The 26,805-nt window shown below is 41.9% G+C and overlaps 1 protein-coding gene across 3 annotated transcripts in view; it reads right to left on the reverse strand.

Annotated features, from left to right (window-relative positions):
- ARL15 (ADP ribosylation factor like GTPase 15) overlaps positions 1 to 26,805 on the reverse strand; it is a 394,584-nt gene that overhangs the window by 15,184 nt on the left and 352,595 nt on the right. Inside the window, exon 6 of one of the 3 annotated variants that reach the window (XM_013051269.2) lies at positions 17,901 to 18,384. The exons of the other annotated variants lie outside the window; for them this stretch is intronic. Within the exon in view, the coding sequence (XP_012906723.1) occupies positions 18,274 to 18,384 (111 nt within the window). The 3' untranslated portion in view covers positions 17,901 to 18,273. Of the gene's footprint in view, positions 1 to 17,900; positions 18,385 to 26,805 lie in introns of those variants that run through there. 3 annotated transcript variants of the gene reach the window in all.

Genomic DNA, 26,805 nt, shown 5'->3' on the forward strand with positions numbered 1-26,805 from the left:
CAGGATAGCTCCCCCGCGCGCCCCACCCCCAACAAAGAACCGTCTAGCCTGAAAGGTGAATAATGCTGAGGTTGAGAAACTGTTCTGAACTGATCTTTTAAGGCAAAACCAAAGAACAAAGGTCCCCATTAATGCTTCAGTCTATGGTTTATCAGCGTGAACCATCAGGCTCCCTCGCTGAAATCAGGAGATTTAGAAACCGGATTAACAAAGTAGACCAGGAGCTTTGTCAGGGTACAACTATGTCCTCTCTTCTTTCTCAAAGCAGAAATCATTTGTTCTTGGTGGGGATGAATCAAAACATTCAACTGGGCTGAAACAAGTGCACCTGATAAATAGCCACCTTTTCCTCTTTCTACTGTTATCTCTATTCATTGTCTCAGACTCTGGGGATACGCAGGTGAACCTAAGTCCCAGTCCTCACGAGCTTACTTGGAAAAGACTGACAGGTTATCAAGTAGGTGTGTCAGTGACTAAATGAAGTCAAATGGAGTAAGCACAGTGAAAAATTAGACGGTACCACGGCACTAATAACATTTGCCATTGAGGTGATCCGAAGATGGACTGAGGGCATGATGGGAATTAAGTATCAAGGAGTGGCAGGTAAGGACAACTCTTTAGCTGGTTTCAAAACCAAATTTCATACAGTGACAACAAAGTCTCCTTCAATTCACCTCCACTTAGTCACCTAGGCTTCATGACCCGGTTCAAGATAATGATGGACGATTGCCTGCCCTATGAATGCCCAGGACCTGCGGGGACAAGCCCCGGATGAAGCTAGCCGCTCACCTGATGCTCACACCATGGCACCAATCTCTGGCACGTCTGCTCACTCTGCCACAGGCTCTTTCACAATTCTCACTCAGGCAACCACACTTGTTACTACAGCAAGTCATTCAATTAAATATGGCATCAACGGATGAAACAGGAATTGGAGAAGACAATTTCTACTACTATGAAAAACTGAGTGGAATGTGTTCAAAGAACTCAATAAAGGTAAGTCATTAAAACAACTGCTGTCGAATCAGATTTAGGGGAGACAACTATCAAGAACTATCGTGTGAACTGCTTTAATGTCTTTACACACGTCTTTAACTTACCCCCTTATTTTATCTTATAGTGCTATTTTAAAGAAATGGGAACTGAAAATCATGGATGATGCCTGTATTTTGTGCTAAAAATATGACATAGAACTCTGATAAGTGGCCATGTACTCAGAGAAAAGCCACTGGCCCAGTATCAAAAGATTAGCACCATTTTAATGTTTTAAGTTAAATGACTTAAGGTATACATTTATTTTATGTTTTTAATGACAAGACACTAGCCAGCTCTTCATGAACTGTTCAACTACCAGTTCAGATCAGGTTAGATAAGTGGGCTTCTAACAGTCTCCAATCCCACTTTTTATTCTGCCTGAATCGAAAGCCTTCTCAGGGGGACGTCATTAACACCTACTTCAGTCGGAAGTTGAGAGTGTTACATAAAATCATGTCCACTGTCAGAATCAATACTAGTGTCTATCACCTCAAATCCTGCTGTGAAAGAAAGCAGAGTATAAATAAAGAAAACACTCAAATCCATATTGATACCCACAACCCTGCAGTCTCAGGTAGAGAATATGCACTGTTCACATCATGGTAAAAACTGGATACTTTTTTGTTAAATACCATGTCCTTTAACAAAATAAACATTACATTATTTTGAATGTATTTGTGAAATATTTTCTAAGTAGAACTTATTCCTACTTTCTAGACTCAGGAACACAAACAGAATCATACAATACTTTTCTTAGTGGATGCGCTCAAGTTCTACTTCCCTGCACTTACATCTCTCAAAGAACACTCTGATTTTACCTTGAAGTTATTATCTGTTTCTTTATACCTTTATCACATATCCATGAGTGAGATGGCAATTCTATCAGAGTACTTAAAAATAAAAATTATATAATGCCAAGACCTGACAAATGATTGCTTGGGCTGTCTATTTTTAACTACAGTGTCAATAATAAAATAAAATGATGTCTGTAAATGGTGTTTACCTCTGTATGCCATAGATTTATATTAGTGAATGAAGTACCCGATACCCTTGTTTTTACCGTTTAACATAAGAGGATCTAGACTTCAAAGCCCTTGAACAGGGTTTGTAAATTTTAGGTGTGAGTTCATGACATCTAATCTTTCACACAGAAAGATGTGGTCCTAGAGAAGAAAAAAAAAGGATAGGAAAAATAAATTCTTGCTTATTTGACTCCAGCTTCTCATTCAGACATACAACATATATAACCTGTGCACTTCTTAGCAGGTTAAATACAGCACACGGTTTTCGTAAAACATTCGGGGGAGCTCAAATCTCTTACAGCTGCTGAAATATTCGAATCCTGACTTCTTATAGGAAGTCACAGACACCCAGTTTGTAGTAACCTGGTCACAGGTTGAACTGCTTTTTGGTGCTATCAGAAGGGGCAAGCTGGTGTGATCAACTGTAGGGATGTCTAGAATGACCTATGGGCTGCAAGGCTTGGATCGGTAACCAGGAGCGTTGTGTTCTGGAGTGGAATTCGCCTGGTTTTGATGTGATCACTGACCCTGTGAGGCACAAAGACACAGGATATTTCCTGTACAACCTGAGGAAAGAGAAGGAAATGGAACAAGTGTGAACAGTATAATGGGCAGAAGTTCTGAACAGGAGACTGGAGACAGAAGTGAATGGACTAGCTGTTCTAGGTTCTTAAGCCAAAGACTTATTTAAAGCACTGAGCGATGTAATTTCTTACCTAACACTCATGGAGGAACTAAGAGAGTTCTCTCAATGAGCAGACCATCGTCCTCTTGCAGGCAAGAATCTGGAATGGCTTGGATCACTCTCTTAATGGTTTTTAGATTCTTATGAAATATTGTAAATTAAGACTCTTACGGTTCAGGTTTAAGAAATTCATTTGCGCTGTATCATAGATGTTTAAAAATATTCCTGTATCTGCACAAAGCATTAAAAAAAAAAAAAGCTCTCTGGAAAATGATGTACCCCTTGCACACCCAATATTCCCCTCCCCACTCCCTCCAACCCCCAGAATCCTTCCCATCTGCCAGCTGGGTTTCATTTTAAGAATTTCACACTGAATATAAAGTGCTATTTTGGCCATGTGGCTCCAGAAATGTGAATTTATAGTCTATTCAGATTGTACGCCAATGATTGACAGAGAGGGGATTAACCAACTGGATGCGATGAAGCCGTTGCCTCTTCCTTCAGGTTGCTTTAAGTTTCCAGGAAAGGATGGTCACCCTCACACTGCTTCACGGAGGCTGGCAAGAAGTTGTCTCCTTAGCAGGGCACTTGTTTCTCACTTTGCTAGTCGATGGCTGCTCTACCTTGGAATTCCACTCCCCCACCCATACCCCCCTCCCCCACCCCGTGTTCCCAAATTCCGTCCATTTCCCCACATGGAAAATGCGAACACTAAAGCTGGCTTTCTTAGACATTCCTTGCAACAGTGTTCTGTTTATTCACACTTAACACATATTTATAATCACCGGTCTTCAGGAACAAGAGTCAAATATTGGAAAAGTACGTGTGTGTATCTGTATCTGCTTTTTTTAGGTAAGGGCTCGCAATGCCCAAGAAATTACACATGGGGAAGACTCTCTCCATGTTTTTAGTATTTCAGAGATTGTTGGCAAGTCCTGGCCATCTAGAAATGTTTCAAATACCATCGCTATTTAAGTTTTTCCAAAAGTAGTTCTGTTTTTTCAATGGTGTTCCATCTTGTTTCACACTTACCATCCTCAAGTATTGTCCTAGGCATGAAAGTGTAACTATATATTCAGATTTTCTAAATCTTTCTTTTTGCAACTTGAGGATCATGCTGTTCCTAGGACTCCGTACACTCAATGCATAGTAACACTATAAAAGAGATGACTTCTCTGTTTAACAGATGATCAATGAAAGGGTATGTAAGTGCTGAATTTCGAGAAGGCTGTGCAGAACGTATTTAGATCTGATACTGTGATACTGAAGCCAGCCTCAAAATGAATGAGCATATCCACACTTGTATTACACATACACATAAAAGTTGATGTCAGAGGGGAGGTCGACATCATCAGAAAAGCACATCAGGTCCTGTTCAGAACAGGAAAGGCTGCGCTCAAGATGGGGGCTTTAGTCTCTAAGTTATTTGAGAGAGGTAACAGTGCCTTGCTCCCTTCCTTCAAGACAAAATAAACAAGAACACTACAGAACATGGATTAGAGTTAAGGGAAAATTTCTCCTCCCTGACAGCATAATAAATACACCTCCACTAAAAACAAAACAAACCCCGAAACACCTACCAATCTTGCACATTTAAGTTTTAGACATATTATCTGACAGTTAAGAAAGTGATCTGAGAACGGAGGAAAGCACCGAGGGAGCCACATCACACTGGTAACCACGAATGGTAACACAGGGGCTGGGGTGTGGGAAGAAGGGCAGATTTTAAATTGTCTTTAATGTGCTTCTGAATTACTGGACTTGAAATGATAAGCTCCTGTAGTCTTTACACTTCAGAACATGGACAAAACCATACATATGTACAAATCAAAGAGCAGAAATTTAGAAAGAAATTAAAAAGATGCCTATATGTAGAGACACATAAAAGAAGGTAAGTGGCTCACAGGAGGGCTCAGTAAACAGTTGCTATATGACTGTGAAACAACACTAAAAATTATCCTTATATGGTACTATCGACTTCAAGCCTATAAGCGTGCTCACTTCAGGCAGGCGGGGGGACGAGACGACCACTCAGGACTAACTTTCACAACTGAAAATCTGACCCCCTCTCACCAGCCTGTGAAGTTCCTGTGTGGGTCTTGTAGTCAGCAGGACCAGAACTTCAGGTTCCGGGTGGGAAACCAGTCTGCTTCTTCATCAGGCCCCCTTCAGAGAGCAGATCGAAGCCTTCCTCCACTGGATGTCTGATGCTATTTTTGAATGAACTATACCCTGAGGAAGGCTATCAAATCTCCTCCTCAATTTTCTTTTAAGATTTTATTTATTTGACAGATAGAGAGAGCGACAGAGGGAACACAAGCAGGGGGAGTGGGAGAGGGAGAAGCAGGGGTCCCGCTGAGCAGGGAGCCCGATTCCAGGCTTGATCCCAGGACCTGGGATCGTGACCTGAGCTGAAGGCAGACGCTTAATGACTGAGCCACCCAGGTGCCCCTCTTCCTCAATTTTAATACTAGGGTCTTAATTTGATGCCGGCACAAGAAAAAGCCACAAAAAATTGCAAACCACATTTACCTTAAAAGTGCTGTCAGGGGTTATTCATTAATTCATTTGGTATCTATCTTATCAAGTCTTTTAGAACTGTGGAAGACAGTTCATTCCTTTGGAAGACATAGCCTCCTCTTTTCCAATAACAAGAAATACATCACAGATCACGATTCTGCCACTTTTTTTCAGAAACTCAGAATGCTAAATATGAAACCAAATCCCAGCACTGATTCAACCCACAGGATCGATGTTCTTCTACTCTCTTCCTCTTTGTCCTTATCTCCTGCTTTAATTTTTTATTATTATTTTCATGTGAGTCACTTTAAATTGACAAATGAAAATACAGAAATATCTCCATCTGGAGTGAATAATGACACTCCGTCTCTTTGCTCGGCATTATTACTTAACAGAACACACCAAGCTTCATTGAAAGTCACCGGGTCTTGAGTCATTCTTACTATTTTAGGGGTTCTTAAAAGTGCTTGTCAACACTATTACCAAGGAGTATGGGCTCCGATCTTTCAGAATTGTCTCAGTAGAAGAAGCTTCAGCTGAAGTTAATTCATTTTAAGAATGGATTTCTGGTACTACGGGAGGAAGAAATTCTTCAGTACATCAGATCCCTGACAGAGAAATCCAAGGGACTGTTTTACTGTATAGAACACATGATGCTTAAAATGTAATTTTTCTGATTTTTTTCCTCTCCTTTTTTAGGTAGTACTAGTAGTGTTTACCTAGAATCCCCCCCCCCCAACCCCGTGGTGTTTCTGGGTGAATTCTCTGGTTTAATTCTCTGCTTTACCACTGTCCACCACTTACTATCTTCTAGGGCAGATATCAGATGTCATATGGCATTTTTAAATGCCACGTGATCAAACCTAACAACATCCTCCAAAATAATCTTCCAGGGACCGGGTGGGGGTGGAGTGGCAGCAGCATCTAAAATCAGCAAAAATTACCTTTAGCTACAGGACTTTGGCCAAACTCTGTGAGATAAATAAAATCTGCCTTTATTCTTCTTTTTCCACCTTCCTTTCTAGTAAATCCTTTCTGCAATCCTAGGGACCCCAGGCCTCTGTGTATCTTACTATGTGTCAGGTACTCTTTAAATAATTTTTTTAAAAATAGGGGCGTCTGGGTGGCTCAGTCATTTAAGCCTTTGCCTTTGACTCCGGTCATGATCTTGGGGTCCTAGGATGGAGCCCTGCATTGGGCTTTCTGCTCAACAGGGAGTCTGCTTCTCCCTCTCCTGCCTGCCAGTCTGCCTGCTTGCACTCTCTCTATCAAGTAATAAATAAATTAAAAAAAAATTTTTTTAAATATACTACCTCATTAACCCTTGTGTCAACCCACTGAGGGAGGTACTCTGAGGACACTGAGACCGGAGAGGTTAAGCAGTGTGTCTGGGCCTTGGGGGCAGGATGTGAGGGTGGTGGTCGGTAAGCACAATGCAGCAGAACTCTGCCGCCTAGAAGACAGCACCTCCGCTGACGAGGGGGGACTGTGTGAAAGACCAGTGACCATGAAAGGAAATGCAATCCAATAGAATGTCACTTCAGGCACCCCAAGTAAGGCTAGGATAAGACCTGGTTATGGTGCCTCCTGATGCTCCTTAAAAATCAGTCCACGTAGGGACGCCTGGGTGGCTCAGTTGGTTAAGCAGCTGCCTTCGGCTCAGGTCATGATCCCAGGATCCTGGGATAGAGTCTCACATCGGGCTCCTTGCTCGGCAGGGAGCCTGCTTCTCCCTCTGCCTCTGCCTGCCTCTGTATCTGCCTGTGCTCACTCGCTCTCTCTCCCTCTGTCTCTGGCAAATAAATAAATAAAATCCTAAAAAAAAAAAAAAAATCAGTCCACGTAGATAGCCACTCTTCCATATAAACTGACTCTTGAGTCCCCAAGTTAACTAGCCAAACTGGGCTTACAGTCACTCCCTAAATCTGTGTAGCCCTTCCCATCGATAAGCCCTTTGCTCAAGGCATGACTTTCTCCTAGAAGGCTCTGTCTCCACATGGGTGGTAACTTCCTGTCAGAGTTCACTCGACTGGACTCAGAACTATGGAGGTTTAATTCTCTGCTTTACCACTTACTTGGTGTTTTAGGAAATGAGTGTAATAATTTTAATAATACCTCCATCACAGGAAGGCCCCACTGAACTAGGCGACAGGAAACACAAAGAGGAGTGTCCAGCACTATTTCATGACCATTTCCAACACCCCTCCGATTCTGCTTTCCCTTGTGCTCAGTACCCAATTCCAATGCCTTTCTTTTGAGATTCTCCTCCTCTGAGATCCTGTAGTCCCTTGGTTTTATCATTTCAGTGGTATTTACCCTGTATCACTGCAAGTATTCACATGGTCTTGAAGTGCGATTATTTATATGTATGTTTATAAACAAGCCCTCCCCTGATGAAATCATAACCCCAGAGGTTTAGACTAAACAAACTTTTCTTCTTTCTCTTTATCTCCTTCTCTTCCCTTCTGCTGAGTGTTTTAATCAGTTCATTATTCATATACCCCAGAGAGTGGGTCGAACAAGGAAATGGGAGAGAAATGAGAACACACACTATTTATAGTTCCCTATTAGATCATTTAATTTCAATCTACCAACATTCCTGATCTCCTTCTCTGAGCAAAGCTTTCCTGGGCTGCAGGGAAGGTGGAATATGGTCCCTGTCCTCTTAGGACTCACAGTCTAGCTCAGGTGAGAAAACATGCCTCTAACTATACAACCTGAATCCCAATACTACTTAAACCTATGTCTCGTAGTGCTGGCTCCTGCTCTAAAGACATCAGATACCAATCTTCACTTCTCAGGGCTGCTACGTATCAACTCATCCATTTTGGAACCTCCATCCCCTTATCTGGTCACCTCTCTGTTTCTTGTTGTTGTTGTTGTTTGTTTGTTTATTTGTTTTGGGATGCCTCCTCCCCCAAGAATTGACTGCTCCCTCAGCAATATATTCATTCATTCATTGACTGAATATTTAAGGTCTTCATCTCTCCTGCTAGAGAACAAATTCTCCAGGAAGAAGACATGACTCAGGGCACTTGGCCCAAGCAGGCCCTATGGCTCATCTTGGTGAATCCCACATCCAGAGCAGTGTCTGTTGGGGACAGATGCTCGGGAAACATTCCTTTCTCACCCTTGCCTTCTGGGCAGAGATGCTGCGGCAGGGAACGGCTGGAGAGAGGGAAGAACCACCAACACTTCGCAGACATGGCAGCCAGGATTACCTGTAGCTCATATGTATTCATTTGGTAGGGGGCTCTACTGTGGGACAGAGAGACAAGCCAGGTGGGCTCCAGGGAGAGAAAGACAACAATTAGGAGGTGTTTCCGTGTGTAAAAATGGCAGTGTGCAGAGAGGAGGGTGTGAAGGTCACTTGTCTTGACAGTTGCTAACCCATTTGAGACTTTATCGTATTTATAAATTATGTGAAAATAACATAAAGGACCATTAAAACTAGAGTCCTCACGTCCAGCATTAAACAACATCGACATATTTTATTTTGCAGAGAATATGCTTGATGGGGTTTTTGATAGCTCCTACTTTTATAACGCAATCAATAAGAGATCCCTATTTCAGCTGCCACACTACTCATTTATTTTAGTTGTTAAATTTGAGGGAGTGAAAGGAAGACACTTTAAATATGCATCCCCATCACAGTCACTGTCTTTTTTTTTTTTTTTTTTTTTAAAGAATGACGATCCAAAAACAATAGGTTCAACCATGGCATCATATATTTTGTATTTATGCACTGAGTAAGAAAGATAAACTACTTTATTCTTAAGTTGGCTTCTGACTTGTCAGGTGACTTTATGTGGTTCACCTACTGCTTCCCAATTTGGCTTCTCCTATTCTAAAGGAGGAATTCTAAAACTTGCTCAATAAAAGAAAAAAAAAACAGATTTAATTAAGAAAATACCTTAAACTCAACTGGGGTGTATTGTACGCACAGAGTCAAAACGCAATACAGAAAGAAAAACAAAATTAGGTTCCAGAACACAGCGTACTATTTTCTCAGAAATTTTTACTATGACAGAAGTGGGATGATACATTTTTTAAGGTATCTGTACTAAGACTGCCCAGCAAATACACAGCTAAAGGAGAATGTTCCAATAAAAATATAAAGGTATATTTATATAGGAAAGGGCTATATGGTTTTGGTAAAGACCCAACATAATCTCCTCCTGAGGCTGTTAACATCACAAAGAGTGACAAAGCATTACACTGAGCAAATTAAGTCCTAACTGGTCATTAAGGAAACTCACACAGCCCAACATGGTTGGACAATGATGTCCTACCATTTCATTTTGCTCTGCACATCAAAGGGATGTGGATCCCTAACCCAAGCTTCTGATATTCAGTAATCGCCCATTTATATTTATATGACAGAGACCACTACAAAAGATATCCATAAGGCTTCAGTTTGCTCTGGATTCAACATCTAAGGGAAGAGACAACAGTTTCGTTTTCTTTTCTTTCTGGGAAACAAAAGCATCAGATAGGAAAACCTGTCCCTTTGGAAAAGGACTAGCCATTTGTTGTCTAAAAGGAAAGCAGGCAGATAAGGGAAAGCGGATATCTGGACTTGTCTGAGAAAAGCCTTTCAGGTCCAACCGCAGCAACTTCTGTGAGAGCTGTAAGTCATTAAATGTGTCTCTGATATCACTTCACGTATGAAGATTAGTGGAACATACCAAGAGATTGAATCATCGAACAATTCTCTTAGGAATTTCAACATAACTGATTTGATACAGAATTACTCCAAAGGCCCAAGCCTGGATGGGATCCTGGTAGAGATAAGATACAGACCCCTTTCAGACCAGGGCTTCATTCTTCAGAAACGGAAGCTCAAACCAAGGACTCTGCATCAACAGCATCCCCTGTGTTTATTAGGGGTCTACACATTCCCTGTGGGCACTAAGCGATCACAAAAACGTCTGAATAAAGTCTTTGCCTTCACAGAGCGTACAAAAGAAGGTGGCACCCCCATCCCCTTTCCCATTCCTGAGATCACTCTTCAGGAGACAGGTCTCCCTTAAAAAAAAAAAAGCAAGTAGTTTATATCCTCAAAGCCTTACTGATCCAGAAAATAGCGCTCTTCCAATTTCTGGCTTGAGAAGAGCAGCTACAATGAACCTCTTCTGATACAGAGAGGAGTTGCTGGATGGCTTCTCTGCATTGCCTCTAGAAGGACTTAACATTGCTCTAATCCCTCATTTATCACACTCCTTCACCAGAGGAGTGAAGGGGGGCCCTTTTGCTTCTTATTTTACGAGTCTGCCAGGAGTGAATTGGCAATCAAAACTGAAGCTAAATTCCTCAAAACACTTTTGGTAAATAGACATAAGACAGAACTGTGCTTACACATATTGCCTATTCTAAGCTATCAATCTTAAACCGAGACTGGGAAGAGGCTCTGCATTTCTCATTCTTAGAAATCACATGGCATATGCAATAAGAACATATGGCCACGAGATAGCTGAGGCTTCGATCTGTCCCACAGCCAAGAAAGCTAGATGCCCAAGTGTATCACTACTAATGAATTAGGGAATAATGCGGAGAATTTGCCGAGAGAAGGGAAATATAGACAGAGTTGGAAAAAAGCAGACATTTTAAAGGTATCTGGCAATGGGGCTATATCAAAAATATTTACATAAATGTGATAATGAGAGTGATTTAGATTGGGGGGGGGTGGATCCTGTAGAAGAGAGGTTTCTCAAACTCAGTGAAATTTCAACAAGTATCAAAAATGAGAGTAAGGTTTTTTTAAAATGCAAATGAGGGGGGCACCTGGGGGGCTCAGTGGGTTAAAGCCTCTGCCTTCAGCTCAGGTCATGATCCCAGGGTCCTGGGATCGAGCCCCACGTCGGGCTCTCTGAGCAGTGGGGAGCCTGCTTCCCTTCCTCTCTCTGCCTGCCTTTCTGCCTACTTGTGATCTCTGTCAAATAAATAAATAAAATCTAAAAAAAAAATGCAAATAGGGGGTTGCATATTAATAAATACACGAAGCTCTTAAAATCTGGTTCTAAAGTAACAACAAGCAACAGCAGCCCCTGGCAAAGGTTTAGCAAATGAAATCAAAGAGTGAGTATCTAAATGACGAGTATACCAGGCAGATGAGATTTTGAAATGCAATTTTCATTTGAGGAACCGACGGAACTCATACTTTCAAGGGTGAGAGGTATAACGTTGCGAGCCTCACAGGAAAAAAAAATTTTTTTGTATTTCTTTCGAAGGTCTGATACACTTTGAAAGTGTCAATACAAATCTATAATTGCACAGTTAAATTAGTCCAAGTACCTGTGCAATCAATTTTATAACTTTTGGATTTCTATTGGGTGTTTTATTTCTTTGGTTTTGTCCTTAGTTGGAAGGAACACTTCAGTGGTTTATCTTAAAAGTACCAGGTGTGGTGAACGCTCACTGGGCAACTGTAGAGGACATAATATGCACCCTAAAGCACCTTCCCGTCTGGGCTTTTTGTAATGGAGCACCACCAATCTCTGTGAAAACAGAAACCACATTGCCAAGATCAGCAGTCCTGTAGTTCTCTTTAACAACTTCAAGGACTAAATTGTAAGTCTGCAACATTGTGTGCAAAGGTGTTATACAATGTACTGAGTAGTAAATAGCATAAGTCCTTCCCTCACGGCTCCCTCAACTTGAAAGGAATCAGGGAAGCCACTGAAATGAACGGGGAATGGTTTGCAGAACCTTTGAGTGTCCACAGCACATTCTACAAATGTAAGGCTAGCTCCCCCTTGTAAAAAGAAGTGCACCCCTCCTGCCCCTGGGACTCACTCCAGTGGAGTGCAGAACAGCAGGAACGTATTTATTTTTCTTAGAAGGAAGAAAAGAAAAAAGAAAAAGCTAGCACTTGTACAAATGGTAACATGAGGGAGAAGAAAGCAGTGGTCGAGGGACACGAGAGGATGGGAAAGAATAGAAGGTCTGAGCAGCATACCTCTGTGCGTCGTTTTTATAAACAAGCTAAGATTTCCAGATGAAAGATCTGTGGCAGGCAGACTCCTTCACTTTTTTTTTTTTTGAAGATTTTATTTGTTTATTTGACACACAGAGAGAGAGATCACAAGCACACAGCGAGGCAGGCAGAGAGAGAGGAGGAAGCAGGCTCCCTGCTGAGCAGAGAACCCGACATGGGGCTTGATTCCAGGACCCTCAGATCATGACCTGAGCCAAAGGCAGAGGCTTAACCCTCTGAGCCACCCAGGCACCCCCAGGCAGACTACTTCTATGGAAAAGCATCAGGGAGGGGAGCAGGAGAGGCAAATGGGCTGACACTGGCCTTGGAAGCCACCTGTCTGAACCACCCCACCTGCAACAGGCATGTAAGTTACTACCTTTGTTCCCCATACCAGTGCTCTGCTCCTTGAACCAGACAGATTGCTGACCTGCTGCTTTCTAACCATGTACTCTTGGACAAGTTATTTCACTTCTTTCAATTTTAGTTTCCTAATTTTTAAAACAGATAAAGGAAACCTGTCCTTCAAGGGCTCTGGTACAGACAGGGCACAAAAACAGGTAAGGTCCTTAGCACAATGACTGCCAAGAGATGGTCCTCAAAAAGGGATACTTCTATCAACAAAATTTATATTCACTTAACTAGAAAGCTGGGATTCAAATCAAGGTTGTCTAACTCTAAAACCCCTTTCCCCCTTCCACTTAGATTTTCAGCCTCCCCCCGACCCCCAAGCAGAATTTAAAAATAAATAAATCTCATGCCAAAGCCCCACAACATCTTGACTTTCCTGTAAGTTCTTATCATTAAGATTTTTTGGGGCTATTTTACCAAAAATAGCCCACCTTGATAAACCTTTCCCTCCTTCTATATTCAAAGTTGGAATGCAGCTGTGAACATGATGAAATGTCTCACATCTTGTTTTGTGTTCTTAGCTTCAACTCCGTGTGTACCTCTGCCTGGTTGGCTTCCTGAATTTAGGTTTTTGTCATTGTACGCAGAAATGGCTCTCTGAAACAAAGCAGGTGTTTCTAGGGGCTTGTGCTCATTTGCATACGTCTCTGAGCAACTGACAAAATGGTGGGCAGCATTGTAGCATACCCTGGGTGCTCCTGGAATTAAAAAAAATACTGGGGCGCCTGGGTGGCTCAGTGGGTTAAGCCTCTGCCTTTGGCTCAGGTCATGATCCCAGGGTCCTGGGATTGAGCCCCACATCGGGCTCTCTGCTCAGCAGGGAGCCTGCTCCCACCTCTCTCTCTCTGCCTGCCTCTCTGCCTACTTATGATCTCTGTCTGTCAAATAAATAAATAAAATCTTTAAAAAAAAAATACTACCAGACGACTTACTACACACCAGGCACTGTGGTAAGTGCCTTAGATGTGGTGGCAATTGCTCGTGCACAAGTTTCCGAGCGCTCGTCCCAGTGCCAGGGGCCAGACAACACAGTAAGGCCTCTCCCGTGGCTGGGTGATGAGTGGAGCACATCCCTGCCCCTGCCCGGAAGAAACAAGACCTTTGTGATCCTCCCTTCTATTGTGGACCATCCTTGCTGTCTTTCTCTGTGAGATGTTGAACAAAGTAGTCCTGAGGACCTAGAGGGCAGAGATGGAAGGCATCAAGATCCTTGATTAATTACAAGGAGCAGTGTGTCCCCTTTGACCCGTTCAGGACTGTGAGGTGACGGAGAAATAAACAAGCCACTGAGACCTAATAAAGCAGTTCACAGTACTTTCCCCATCCAATACAGAGACGATCTCATTTACTCTCCTTATAACTCTGTCAGGTAGTAGTATCACCTACGTGAAATTCCGATGGAACAGTGGCTCAGAGAGGTTAAGTAACTGGTCTAAGGGCAAACAGCAAACAAGTGATAAAGCTGACATTCACCCCTGGGTCAGATTAATTTCTTCCAAGTTCTTACCCATGGAAGTCTACTACCTCCCTCATAGCTATCATAAATATGAAAGTAGAGACCCACGTTATCACGTTTCCAGTTTTAACCTTGATCTTATGTTCCATAACAGAAGCATTTTATTTTCTCATTAATTACAACAGAGACTAGTAAAAGTTAACATGGACTAAATTTTGTAGGTGATCTCACTCAGGGAGTGTCTGATTAATGTACATAAAACATTAAAAGCAGGACTTCTTTAATGAAGCAAGGGTAGGGCAGTCCTTTGAAAACCACTACATCACGTCATACTGCTTCTCAATACTGTCCTATTAGGTTTCTTTCTTTCTTTCTTTTTTTTAATATTTTGTTTATTTGACCAGAGGGAGAGAGAGTGCACGTGAGCACACCAGCAGGTAGAGGCAGAGGGAGAGGGAGAGGCAGACTCCTCGTGGAGTGGAGAGCCTGATGTGGGCTTAATCCCTGGATCATGACCTGAGCCAAAGACAAAGGTTTCACAAAGGCTGAGGGAGAGACAGACTCTCAAGCACGCTCCATGCTGAGCACAGAGCGCAGTGCCACCTCGATCCCATAACCCTGACTGAGACCATGACCTGAGCCACCTAGGCATCCTACTTTTTTTTTTTTTTAAAGATTTTACTGATTTATTTTAGAGAGAGAACTAGCACACTCATGTGTACAAGTGTGGGGAGGGACAAAGGGGGAAGGAGAAGAAGAGGGAAAGAATTTCAAGCAGGCTCCCTCCGGGCTGAGCACTGAGCATGACGGGGGCTCGATCTCATGTCCCTGAGATTACACCTTAAACTGAAACCAAGGATCTGAGCTGAAACCAAGAGTTAGATGCTTAACAGGTTGAGCCATCCAGGTGCCCCGAACCACTTTCTGTTTTACTTAACTGTAGAGGAGAAACATTTGGTGTCACAGCTAGCCACTTCTCTAACTAAGAAGACTAATTCTTCTAATGTGTTGTCATAGCTTGAGTTTCCGTATGGCTTTCTCCAAATTTTAGTCTTTTCCTTCTTTAAGTCTGAAGTCTACAACAGCTCTGTTTAGTACCATTAATGTTTTCTGGTATCTTGCCTGTATTTTGTAACAAGGATGGAACATGGTTCACACCTCATCCCTGCCCTAGAATCAGGAGAAGAATCTGATATGGTACTATAAAGGGATCATTGTTCTGTACTAGTTCATGGATTGTTGTTGTTGTTTCGTTTTGTTTTCTTAAGACTTTATTTTACTGAGAGAGAGAGACGGAGGACAGGGAGAAAGAGAGAGAAGGTGGCGAGTACGAGCAGGTGAGGGGCAGGGGCGGAGGGAGAGAAGCAGAGTACGAGCAGGTGAGGGGCAGGGGCGGAGGGAGAGAAGCAGAGGCTGAGGGAGAGACAGACTCTCAAGCACGCTCCATGTTGAGCACAGAGCGCAGTGCCACCTCGATCCCATAACCCTGACTGAGACCATGACCTGAGCCGAAACCAAGAGTCACACACTTAACCAACTGAGCCATCCAGATGTCTTTTTTTTTTTTTTTTTTAGTGACAACAACTATAATAACTTCGAGCAATCATTCTTGAATGTTCCCTTTCTGTACAAGGGGAATATCTGAAATAGTCAGGAAGGGGTATGGCATGGACACTCACCAAGGAGCTGGTGGTAGTGCTATATGGTAGAGCTAGAGGCTCCCAGCTGAACCAGGCTTTCTCCCCTTGGTTATGGAATTGGGGGACAGCTCCAGAGGTCGTGAGGGAAGGACCAATGCACTTACTTATAGGGATGGGACAGTACTTGACTATTTTAACTGGCTCCTGTGTAGTGATGCATACTGACAGAATATGGCCTTGACCCAGAAAAGGTGATGGAAACTCATACTTGTAAACACCAACTCCGTAGGACAGTTACTTTTCCAATTGTGTTGACAATGGAGCTGCACAGGTTCTGAGCCAGACATACCAGAGAAAGACAACCTGAAAACTACTCCCTTGAGTAGTTCATTTTCCTTTATAAGCATCTGAAGTCGGGCAGCACCCAATAAATGTTACTGACTGACTGACATTTATTGAATGCCCAGTGTATACAGAGCATGTCCTGGGAAATTTATAGGAAGAAAATACAAATGACCTAAATTAAACCTGCTGTTATTGTAATGATTGATGGAAAGAGCAGCCTTTTGGAAAAGTGTATATAATCATAACTATACCCTAATGAAGTCTTGTGAAGAGATAGGTAACCCAAACTTAGGATCAAATATGTTTTACAGAGTGCTTCCCTCCTTCATTATTCAAGTTCTGGTCTTCGTCAGCTGCCACTGGTAAGGGTCAGGAAGAATGAAACTCCTGTAACTCAAAACAAACAAATAACCATCCCCACACCTAAACAAACAAACAAACAAAAATCCCTCACATGTCCCCAGCTTAAAACTCAAGTTTGCATTCCTGATCTGATTTTGACAATCACTGAACTTCACATTTGCATAAAATACGATGCAGCTGCTTTTCAGGGCTGAGATGCTTCCCTCAAAGGGTACTTGGTAAAATGATCTTTGAGTGCTAGGGATGAATTATACACCCTAAAAGTTGTTAAATGCACAAAGCTGCCTTCAGTAGGGATGACTGACCTAAAAGCAACTCATTTACTAGTAGCTTAGGCCATGACATTCCTTCATTTTTCATATTTGCTTGAGCAAGTAAAAAAAAAAAAAAGGTCTTGCACTATCCAAAAGTTGATTTGAGTTTTATTGTTTAAACAATATTTTAAAAATTGGATTATCAGAAACCAGGTAAACACAGAATTAAAATGACATAAACACTTGCAACTAAAGCTTAAGATCTTACTTGGGGGGAAAAATGCATGAATGAAAATTTTCAATTAGAAAGCAGGGCGTTGGAGATAAATGAGACACAATGATGAGTTCTCTTCCTGGTGTTAGATTATGACTTTCAGGAAAAGGCAGTAATAAAAGTGTCGGGAGAAAGGTATTTGTCTGACATTGTGTCAGATTTCGTAAGGCCCAGGAGCACCTTGAGAAGTACAGCTGGAAGGAGCAGACTGAGAGCTTTAGCAGGATTTGGAAAGTTGCCATTACGTCTCCTTAGCTTTCTTAAAAAGCATTCATTTGGTATTTGTCTCTTACTTTTATTAGCTTAAAAAATTTTAGCAGATTGTCACACAAATGACATTATGGGAGATATTCACAATTTTGTTGATTACTTTTCAAGCCGTTCTTAGTGTTACTTTAATTATTCTAAACAGCATTTTGAAACTGTTTAGATGAATTGAAAATAAGATTCATTCCAAAGAAGTGATTTGGAAAAGATATTCTTAGAGTCAGAATTTTAGAGCCAGAAGGGGACCTACAAATCTTCTAATTCAGTCCTCTCATTTTACAGATAAGGAGACCAAGACCCAGTTGGGGGAAAGGGCTAAAACCAGAGTCAGCTGAGGTGATTCTGGGCCTGGACCAGGCTTTCTTCCTACTAATGGCCAAGTCCACACGGCTTGTCCTCTTCTCATTCCCACTCAAGGCTGCTCATGTAACTGGCCCACTCGTCTTCCCTGACAGAGGACAGCAACCAAACTGTCTGGCTGATGGCCACACGTGGCAGGCAGCAAGGAACTTTATCTGAGAGAGAGAACGAGCAGTGGAGAGAGGCAGAGGGAGGGGCAGAGAGAGAAGATGCAGGCCTTGATCCCAGGACCCCGAGATGGTGACCTGAGCCGAAGGCAGACACTTAACAGACTGAGCCACCCAGGCACCTTACTTGCCTCTCCTTCCCCTTTGTCTGCTGCTTTTCTTTCTTCCAATTCTTACCAAATCCGATATACCTTGTGAGCACCCAAACGAATGTTCATGAAATCTGTGGAGAAGACAGTCGATCTATTCAAGTCAGGAAACTGATAGACACGATAAAGAATTCGAATCATTCAAAAAATGCTTCTAAATGCCTTTTAGTATTTGCACACAAGTCTTCTGCAGCCTTTAATCCGTTTCTTCTCTCAGGCACTGGTTTTGAAGATTTTTCTGGTCTTAGTCTCTCAACGACTTATCTGCCAGACATGACAGATGCTTCCACTTTTTTCTGGAACCTTTTGTTTGGTTCTTGAGCTTACTGATGTTGGGACTTCAGGCAAGTCACTGAACCAGCTGCTCTGAGGGGAAGTGACGGCATGGGTTCTTCTGAACATCAGTAAGCACTGACCACACACGGTTTAGGTGCCCAGAACCACGTGTCGCTCCTGGAAACTGAGCAGGGACAAGGAGCTTTGGGTCTTGCTGGTTGCATTTGGAAGCTCAAAATCAAAAGCATGTAACAGAGAGAGCACGTAGGACCAAGCAGAGGAGGCGAAAGCTGAGCAGGGGCGAACCTCCCACCCCTACCCCCAATTTGTGATTTGGATGAGGCTGTCGCAACTCAAGATGGCCTCTGGAACCTGACAGCCTGGGTCTTTGCCCTTTACTAACCACCTGACGTGGGATACATCTCTTCAACTACCTGAGCTGCAGTGCCCTCATTTGTAAGGTAGTGAGAAGAGCACGCCTTCAGGCTCTCCTGCGGACTGGGTGAAAGCACTCAGCTCAGTGCCCGGTGCCCGGCGCCGCAGAAACGTCAGCTGGTAACAGCGTGCGCCCTGCTCACTGTCCGCACCGACACAGGCTGATGTGGTTCACACTCCCTGTGTCTTAATGGAGGAGGCAGGGTTTGAGAGGCGCTCTGATTACAGCTGAGATATGAATAGAGGACCCTGACTGCCGGGAAAGTTTTCAGGAGACAGAGAGCCATCTATGGTTCCTTGAGTATATACATCAGATAATGAGATATAAATGAGAGCAGTAGTTTAGGATCAGCACTGGGTTTTTGTTTTGTTTTTTTGAAGATTTAAAATTTTTTCCTAAAAGATTTTACTTATTTATTTGACCCAGAAAGAGCACGCACAAGCAGGGGAAGTGGGAGAGGGAGAAGCAGGCTTCCTGCTGAGCAAGGAACCTGATGCAGGACTCCATCCCAGGACCCTGGGATCATGACCTGAGCTGAAGACAGACACTTAACTGACTGAACCACCCAGGTGCCCTGAAGATTCTTCATTTTTAACTTATCTCTATGTACCAACATGGGGCTTAAACTTACAAACCCAAGATCAAGAGTTGCACGTTCCACTGCATGAGCCAGCCGGATGCCTCTAATTTTTTTTTTTTTTTTTTTAAGTAGCAAAGTAAACGTAAACATTTAGGTAGAAAAGCAATGTTTCTCTTCTGACCATGATCTTTCTTTCTGTAAAGGATCCCTTGGCTCCTCAGATCTTTTTTCTTCACTTCGAATGCTCCAAGCTCATTAAGAAGTATAGATAAAGGATTAATATCCAGCAAATCATTTCGGATTAAAGGAAGGAAGAGGCTTTGCTAAATTCCCTTTATAAATGTGAGACATAAATTGACGCTCAGCTTGGAGGACTTTCTAAACAAATACAGCCAGGTACCCCAATTCTATAAAATTTCACTGGAATTCATCTGTATATTCTTGCTCTTTGTAAATGTATGGATGTAATTATGCGCCAAATATGAAACAACTATCCCAAGGACCTTGTTATTCCAGGAAATGCCAGCATGACTGGTTAAAGAAGAACATCATAGAATGCTCAGTGCAGTTCACGCAAAGCTCTGCACTGCTTCTCCCCTCGCTCGAAGTATCTACATCACATAGAACTCACTGCCGAACCAAAGCCCAGCGCACATGCAGAATGAAAGGATAGCGTACTTGAAACACCCACAAGAGCTTGGATGTCTGCTTTAAGACTAACGAATTCTCCAGTTTGGATAGCGCCACATACTTATACTTTAGCAAAAGCACTATAGTTTTATTTCTGAAATTTTGTTCCCCCCTAAACAGAAATACTGAGTACCCATGGAAGATCATCTTTGAAGTTTTTATTCAGTTAAAGGGAAGCAATTCTCTTCATCTTACTTAGCCGGGTTATCTAATTCTTTATTTAACCAAGCGTTACAGATAGGGGAAGAAGTTAAAAAAAAAAAAACCCCTAAAACAGCATGCAGATTAGTTAGACAGAAGGGAAGAGGGACGGAAGAAGGAAGTAGTGGTAGATATTATTGTTCCTTTGATGGCAGTATTCCCCCATTCCACCCTTGGGAGTATTTTTTTTTTTAAAGGTACTTTAAAAATGCCTTGCCTTGGAAAGTCAGGAGTCATGTAAAATATTGGTGGCTGTAATCAATTAGGAAAAGCAGAACCAAAACGCAGACTTCTTTTTTGGGTCAAACAGAAGTCAAGATAATTGTGAGTGCCCTTTACATCACTCAGAAGTTTGTTATAAAAAAGGAACACGATGAAAAGTATAAAACTGTAATATGGAGACACCTGGCTGGCTCAGAGGGTCAAGCATGTGACTCTTAATCTCAGGGTCGTGAGTTTGAGCCCCACACTGGGTGTGGAGATTACCTTCTCTCTCTTTTTTTTTTTTTTTAAAGATTTTATTTATTTGTCAGAGAGAGAGAGGGAGAGAGAGCGAGCACAGGCAGACAGAATGGCAGGCAGAGGCAGAGGGAGAAGCAGGCTCCCTGCTGAGCAAGGAGCCCGAATGGAGATACCTTCTTAAAGAAGAAAATCTTAAGGATAATTCTCTTCTTGAGAGTACTCCATACACATTTTATGGAGAGCAGAGTTGAGGAACCTGATTATGGGAGGTGGGGTGGAAGACACAGCAGGCTACGGTAAGCGGGTGGGGTGTAAGCGGACAGACCCCACCATCAGGAGCTGATACACATGCTGGTTTGGCTTCTGGATCAAAGTGCGCCTATGATGCACGCATGTGACAGCGGCAAATGGAAGAGAAAGGCACAGCAGACTCACTCTCCCACTGCAGAAAAGGAAAAAAGCACAGGAGAGTTGGGCATGGGCACAGTTGCTGCTAACCCAAAACGTTCTTTTTCTTTACACCCCAATCTTAGGACAGGCTGATGCATGCACTTTGAATTCTTCTTACATTAAACATTAATGGGTCGCCTAATAGTTTCACAGGGAATTTCAGATGAAAGCCCAAGGGTATTCAAAACCTTGAGAACCTGGCCCAAGGAAAAGATGGGAGTACCAGCACTGCTCAAATTAAATTTTTAATAATAAAATAAACAATAAAATGTTTTCATAATGAATCTAAACATCTCAGAGCCATACAGGCTGCCTCTCACCACCCAAGGTATACTGTGTCGGCTGCTAGGGAAAAAGAAAAAAGGAAAAAAAACAAGGCAAGGGGTAGGGGGAGAAAGAGAGAGAGACAGAGAGACATCTTTGATTGGTACAGCTCTTAAAACTTGAACATTATCTAGAGACCTCCATCTTAATCAAGCAGCCATGGTATCTCTTCCTGTTACTAAAAAAGCCTGTTGATGTTGCCTGGTCAACTGAGAGATATCTTCAGGGCTGCTTGGATTTGGCCTCCCCAAAGAGCCTGAGAAGGAAAGGGTCACTTGAGATGGAATCCACCATCCTTTGGTAAATCTTTTCGATGAGCCTAATTAATATTCCATAAAAATGGACATTATTTCTTCTAAATGCCAGAGATACATGTTAGAAAAGAGGCAAAAGATGCTGCTTTTGGAATTAAAGAATTCATTTCAAAACTAAGGAAAACACACATTCTAAGTTGCTGAACCTTTCAGAGGAAATATTTTTGTAGGTCAATGAATGCACATGCTGACCACAAAAGACATTTCTGTGAATACAGCAACTATGGAAGAAACCACGGTCTCCTTTAAATTACGCAGAATCATGCAGTATCATGCAAACTTCTAACATTCAAGCGGTTTCCCCATAGAAAAGACACAAATTGGTCTGGGAAATTAAGCCGTATTTATGCCAGTTTAATTCAATGAAAGCCGCTTGAAATACCAGCAATTTAAGGATGTGGAAAGACTGTGTCACAGATTCCTTCAGGAATTCTGGGCACGAGTTTTGCCCTCCATGTGTTTATTTATTTCCACCTAAACAGGATTCCATGAGAAAAAATGATGACTGCCTAAAACTAAAAATGTGGACTACTTTACACCTTTTGTAAATTAATGATGCCATAAATCATAAATTGTGACTATGAATGTCTCAAAATGAAGTCCTTATGAAGTATAAGTATATAGAGTCCCAGGTTTATTTGGTTTACGTAGAGGAAGAAAAATTTATGCTCGCTATATGCTATTAATCTGCGCTACAGACAAACAGGCATACATTAAAATGAAAAACTTGGGGGGATATTTCTCCCAAATCAATCCTTTCTCCAACTAGAGTTGCTGCTTCCAGCCCAGCAGACCTTGCACTGGGTGAAGCCAGGATGCCGCTCACACCAGTCAGCACGTCAACGCTGCTCCCCCCATGGCAACAAAGCACACACTGTATATGCTTTGTTCTGTTGAAAGAAATGATTTAAGATTTAATGAAAAAACTGAATAATTTCATCCAGGTAGATGATACGTTTGATGTAATCCCTTACTAGTCTTTAGGGGGTTTACTTTTTTTTTGTAAGATATTTATCTATCTATCAATCAGCTAGAGGAGAGAGAGAGATAGAGAGACAGACAGACAGAAAGCACACAAACAGCAGGCAGAGGAAGCAGCAGGCTTGCCACTGAGTAGGGAGCCCGATTCGGGACTTAATCCCAGGACCCTGGGATCATGACCTGCGCTGAAGGTAGACACTTAACCGACTGAACCACCCAGGTGTCCCACTTTTGCTTTTATATTATATTTTAGCTCTGAGAGCAGTTTCAGCATTAGGCAGGCATGCTCAAACTGGCTCTTCATTTCTTCTAACTGTAGCCCACCACCTGTTCTTTTTTTCAACTACACTAGGTGCGCTTTGCTTCTTTCTTCTTAATAAACCTGCAGGCTGGAAGACTGGGATCCCGACACTGTCTGTACACTGCACACTTGGTGCAGTAGCTACCGAGCTGAAAAAATACTATTTGATGGGTGAGGCTTACCTAAAGCACCAACTGGCTTTAGGTCGCCACTCAGTGTTATGATTATTTTACGTAAAGCACATGGTTTTTGGAGATCAGTCTACACTTTGCTGGATCTCAAAATTTAGTTCTGTAAATTGGTGTTTATATTCACTTGATAAACTATCATTGGGGCCCGGGTATTGCTATGTTACAAAAAAAAAATTTATAACCATGAACATTTTCAAACAAATCTAAACCTTATAAGGAAGGGAACGTCCACTTATTAAGAGAGTATCAGGATAAAAAAGGCAGAAAACACATGCTTTGAGGGAGGGAGAAAGGAGGCAGCAGAAAAGTAAACTTAAAATGCTTTGGGTACAAGTTCCTCTAAGCGAGTATAAACCAAACGGAACTGCCCCTGGCCCTGCAAACAGCTCCTCCTTCTTTGAAGAGCTTTGCCAGTGGCTTTTATCTCTGGCACAGAGAGCAGTTACAGAATGGACCCACTATTCCTAATCCCAGGCTTCCTAAATAACAAATAAGCAAGGAAGAAAAACCTTCATAAGCAGATCACCATCTGGGTTGAGGAACGAATTTACGCCAATGAAGTGGTGCTGCAAAATTATAAACATTCTGGAAGACTCTGTGCCTTGATCAAAAGTACTGGGTGAGAGCCAAATCTGGAAGCTGAAAGCGGGATGCAGCCAATGTTTGTGGTCTTTATCATTCACTGTTATATTGGTTATAGATAATGCTGGACACAGTGTCAACGTGAAGTTAATGAAGACTCTGCAAGATTTACTGTCTAAATGTGAGATTTTCAAAGATGAAGGAGCTCAAGGAATGGCATTTCAAATGCCACCTTGCTGGGGCAAAGGACCAGTAAAGCCCTATTGGAAGATCCATTTCTAGCAGAGAGAGCCCATTCTCTAAGAATGTCGCTCACCTCCCAAATGTCTCCAAGTTTGGATACGGTTGGATTTATTTGAAAGGATTTCTGTAAAGCACAGAAAACTAAGGTCATAGTCATCACAGGGTCAATGCTGTAGGCTGTAACAAAAAAGCAACTGAAAAACTTCTATGACATTACTTCTTGGTACAAACTTCAGAGCCTTTTCCAAAAACAATAACCTACCTTTGCTTCATGTTCTCCAAGAATCTTGCCCTGAGTAGAGTTACCCTGAGAAAAGGGGCTAACTGACTCTAAAAGGAAAAGACATAGGGCATAGGTAGGCTATAGCTTGTATTCCTCCTCACAGGTCTTGAACATCAGAAGAAAGCTTTCCTTTTATCAGTAAAGATTAAGAAAAGGCATTCAAACATATTAGGATAAACCCTTGAAAAGGTTGTCTCAACAGACATCAAATTTAGGAATTTCTCCCAATTAGAATCCATTCTGTTTTCTAAGTTGCTTAGTTCAGTCTTAAAGATGATGGTTCACCTAGCATGTTTTCACAATAACATTTGCAGGATACTTCCAGTATCTGGCTTAAAAAGCAAAGCCAAAGGCAGACTTGAGATCTTGAAGATTCCCGAAGTTATGAAAATGAGTGTTGTGTGGGCAGAACCTCTAAAACTCTAACTCAAAATCCATCAGGTTTGGTAAAATGATTTCACTTTCTTTTACTCTGACAATTTTCATGAAAGAAAATCATTCAAGATTTCACCTGGGGTTCTAAATAAACACTGAAATTATTATAGGTATTTAATTAAAGCCTCTTTGATAGACACTCATACGTATGGTTCCTCCAATCTGTATGCGCACTCAGTTGATCTATGAAAATATTTCCTCTGGAGTGTCGCCGGACCCTCCTCCGTTAGATCTTTAGTTATTTGTTACAACAGGAGAGACGGAGACGAGCCGCTTTTAGACGCCACCGCACCTGGCAGTGGACATGTCTGCAGACTCTATAAAGACAAATGCAGAATTCCTGGAAGCCGGGGAAGCTGCCATTTAGCTCAAGGCTTTCTTACTGTCATTCCATGAGACATCTCAAGTATGCAACCGCACATCGACTTAAAAGTATAATTATTTATTGTTTGACTGAAATTCCAGGGAGGACAGCATATATAAATGGAGAAAAAAAAAAAAAAAGGAAACCTGGCTGCACAGAGCTCTTAAATAAATTTAACAGCTGCCCAAAGACAGGAGACTTAAATACATGTATAGTAAACTCTCACTACTCGACACATACATCTTTTCCCTCTCGTTTGTAGGAAGCCCAGTTCCAACAGAAGAAGGCCTTGAAGGATGTCATTCCCCATTCCCCATCTATTAATAGAATAATGCGGTAGTCAAAAGACTTTCAAAAGATAAAAGCATCATTCTCTCTAAAGTTGCTGGCCTCCTGCCGAAATCACAGTCATATTTTCATATTTGTCAGCTCAAAGAGACTCTTTTATAATAGCAAATAAAAATTAAGTGTTCGCACTGGGCTTCAAAGCAAAATTCTTTCAGCAATGATGCATGAAGCACAGTATACATCTTTCTTTAGGAAGGTTTAGTGCCTCAAATTCAATATTCAAACTGGTAACATTGCAGAGTTAAAACATACTGGGACAATGACTGCTATGATCCGATAGAAAAAAAAAATTAGACTAATTATGCAGAAAAGAGTTCTCACATGGGGGAATCCAGAGCCCTTTCCCAGAGGTGGCATTTTCCAGAAGTGTCTTGAATAAAGACAAGAAATTAAAGAATGAACGGGGATAAATGGAGAGAGTGGCTCACAGTTAGGACTCGAATTACCACTTAGTGGGTACAGAGCAGTGTCTGGGTAGAGAAAGAAACTATTTACTACATGAATGTAAAAAAAAAGAAAAGAAAGAAATAAAAAGCTATTGAATACTAGTTAGCCCCTTGGGTGTTGTTTGTTTCTTGGTAAACATACTCACGTTCTAACACTTTTTCTTGGATTACTTTCCCACTTAACCAAAGGAGTTGTTTTCTTTACACCTACTCCCAACCAGGAATGGTGTCTGCTAAAAAGCCGATCCACGTTTGTGTGGAAAAGAAAGTGGTGATAAGTTGTCGATTTAAACAGTTTCAAGGTATTGATAAAGAAGATAAATACTGGATGAATCCTTTTCAGCTACTAGCCACCTTGAGAGTACAAAGCAAGCCTGCCTGTTTAGAGGCTTCTAAGCACACACTATTCCTTTGGGTTAGCACAGTTGGTGGATTTTTATATTGGAAATAGCCAAAATGTCAGCTCCTGGGATAGTGCCCAGCACATAGAAACGCTCAACAACAGTGCAGGGAATTTATTCATGTCTGATTTGCACTTTGATAGCCACATTCCTCCAAAGCAAATACCAACACCACCACAGATTCTAGATAATCGCAGTCATTCACATGGCATCTCAAAGAGAAAGAAAAGGAATATATAAGAAATCTTCTATGAAAGAATTAGCGTATAGAAAGGGGTGCATTTAGAGACCCAACAAAAGAATCTTTCTTGATATTTATTTAAAATACAAATGATCACACCCCAAATTTCTTGGTGTAACTGTCTTCATGTTAGGCCTCTTAGAAATAATGATCATAAGCATCGGGGGCAAAAGCTATGATTTGCTTCCCAGCCCTGTTTAGTGCTTTACTTGGTTGTGTGTATTTGCCCGTGGCAACTTTGAGGATTTCAATCTGATTTTGCTCCTGTTATGGTGTAGCAATGCTCACAGAAAGGGTAAACAGTTGGCCCAAGGTCACACAGTCAGAAAGCC

This window comes from Mustela putorius, unplaced genomic scaffold (assembly GCF_011764305.1).
Source record: "Mustela putorius furo isolate JIRA1106 unplaced genomic scaffold, ASM1176430v1.1 tig00000407_pilon_pilon_pilon, whole genome shotgun sequence".
NCBI classification, from domain to species: domain Eukaryota; kingdom Metazoa; phylum Chordata; class Mammalia; order Carnivora; family Mustelidae; genus Mustela; species Mustela putorius.